General features: G+C 23.4%; 1 protein-coding gene across 1 annotated transcript in view; it reads right to left on the bottom strand.

The window, feature by feature from the left end:
• Window positions 1-471, bottom strand: part of LOC106788535 (septin-2) — a gene marked incomplete at its 3' end in the record, with an annotated part of 6,218 nt that extends 5,747 nt beyond the window's left edge. The window contains 1 exon segment of the mRNA XM_014751876.1: window positions 180-471. Coding sequence (XP_014607362.1) covers window positions 180-181 — 2 coding nt within the window.
• Window positions 472-1,215: the final 744 nt, after the last annotated feature.

The raw sequence follows: 1,215 nt of genomic DNA on the forward strand, positions 1-1,215 counted from the left end.
AAAAAAAACACCATATATAATTTATTACAATTAATAATATATATATAAAAAAATACAAAAATATACTTTTCATTTCCCATATTTACTCTCTACGAATACTTTTTATATCCATCACTATATACATTATCATTATAATTAACGATTAATGAATAAAAACAAATTTAAAAACACACACTCACATTATTCCACACAATCAGAATAGAATTCTTATTATTAATAATTTCTTCCAAATAATTTTAAACTCTTTTTTATCCTGAAAAAAACACTTTTCTAATCGATGATAAAAATTACCATACGACGTATTTAACGTATTATCGAATATTGAATAATTCATATAATGGATTAGCATTAAAATACAAAATGATCGAACTTAATCGTTAATCTCGTTAATAATTAAAGTATCAACAGACAAATATAAATGTCATGTATAATGTTATAATACATATTATCACAACAACAACAACAAAAACAATTCAACAACAACGCGTTAAATAATGATATATATATGTATATACATATATATATTATCGTAATACTTAGTATATAATAAAACTGAACTGTCAACTATATGTTAAACTGATCTGTTGTATGCGTTTACTGCGAGAACGCCCGTTTTCCTTCTTCTTCTTTCTCTACTACCGTCTGCGCTGACGCAAACTATTCTGCCAACGATCAATAATCAGTACTCCTATTATATTTTCTTCTAATCCTCTCCCTCTTTCTATCTTTCTATTTTTTTCTCTTTCTCTTTCTCTCTATTTCATTATTTCTTTATGTTTGTTTTTTCTATGTCAATCATATTGTCAATAGAAAGTATCGTAAAGTCAAAAGTTCGAATAACATTTACGATTAATCGATAATTTATTATCGCAACGTAACAAAGATTAATTACTAAAACCTATTTATTCACATTTGAGTAATGTAAATTCGTTTAGTTTATTTTGGGGTTTGTTTTTATGGTATACATTGATGTTTGAGCGAATACAAAAAAAGTCTCGCGTGTGTAATTCATATTTTTAAATTAATATTTTTAAAAATAATTCATTGTGTGATTAATCAAAATATTAGTAACATAATAAACGCACGTGTACTAAATATATTAATTAAATACGAATATAATATATATATATATATATATATATATATTATATTCGTATTTAATTAATATATTTAGTACACGTGCGTTTATTATGTTACTAATATTTTGATTAATCA

The sequence above is a fragment of the Polistes canadensis genome, unplaced genomic scaffold (genome assembly GCF_001313835.1).
Source record: "Polistes canadensis isolate GaletaPanama2010 unplaced genomic scaffold, ASM131383v1 scaffold_143, whole genome shotgun sequence".
NCBI classification, from domain to species: domain Eukaryota; kingdom Metazoa; phylum Arthropoda; class Insecta; order Hymenoptera; family Vespidae; genus Polistes; species Polistes canadensis.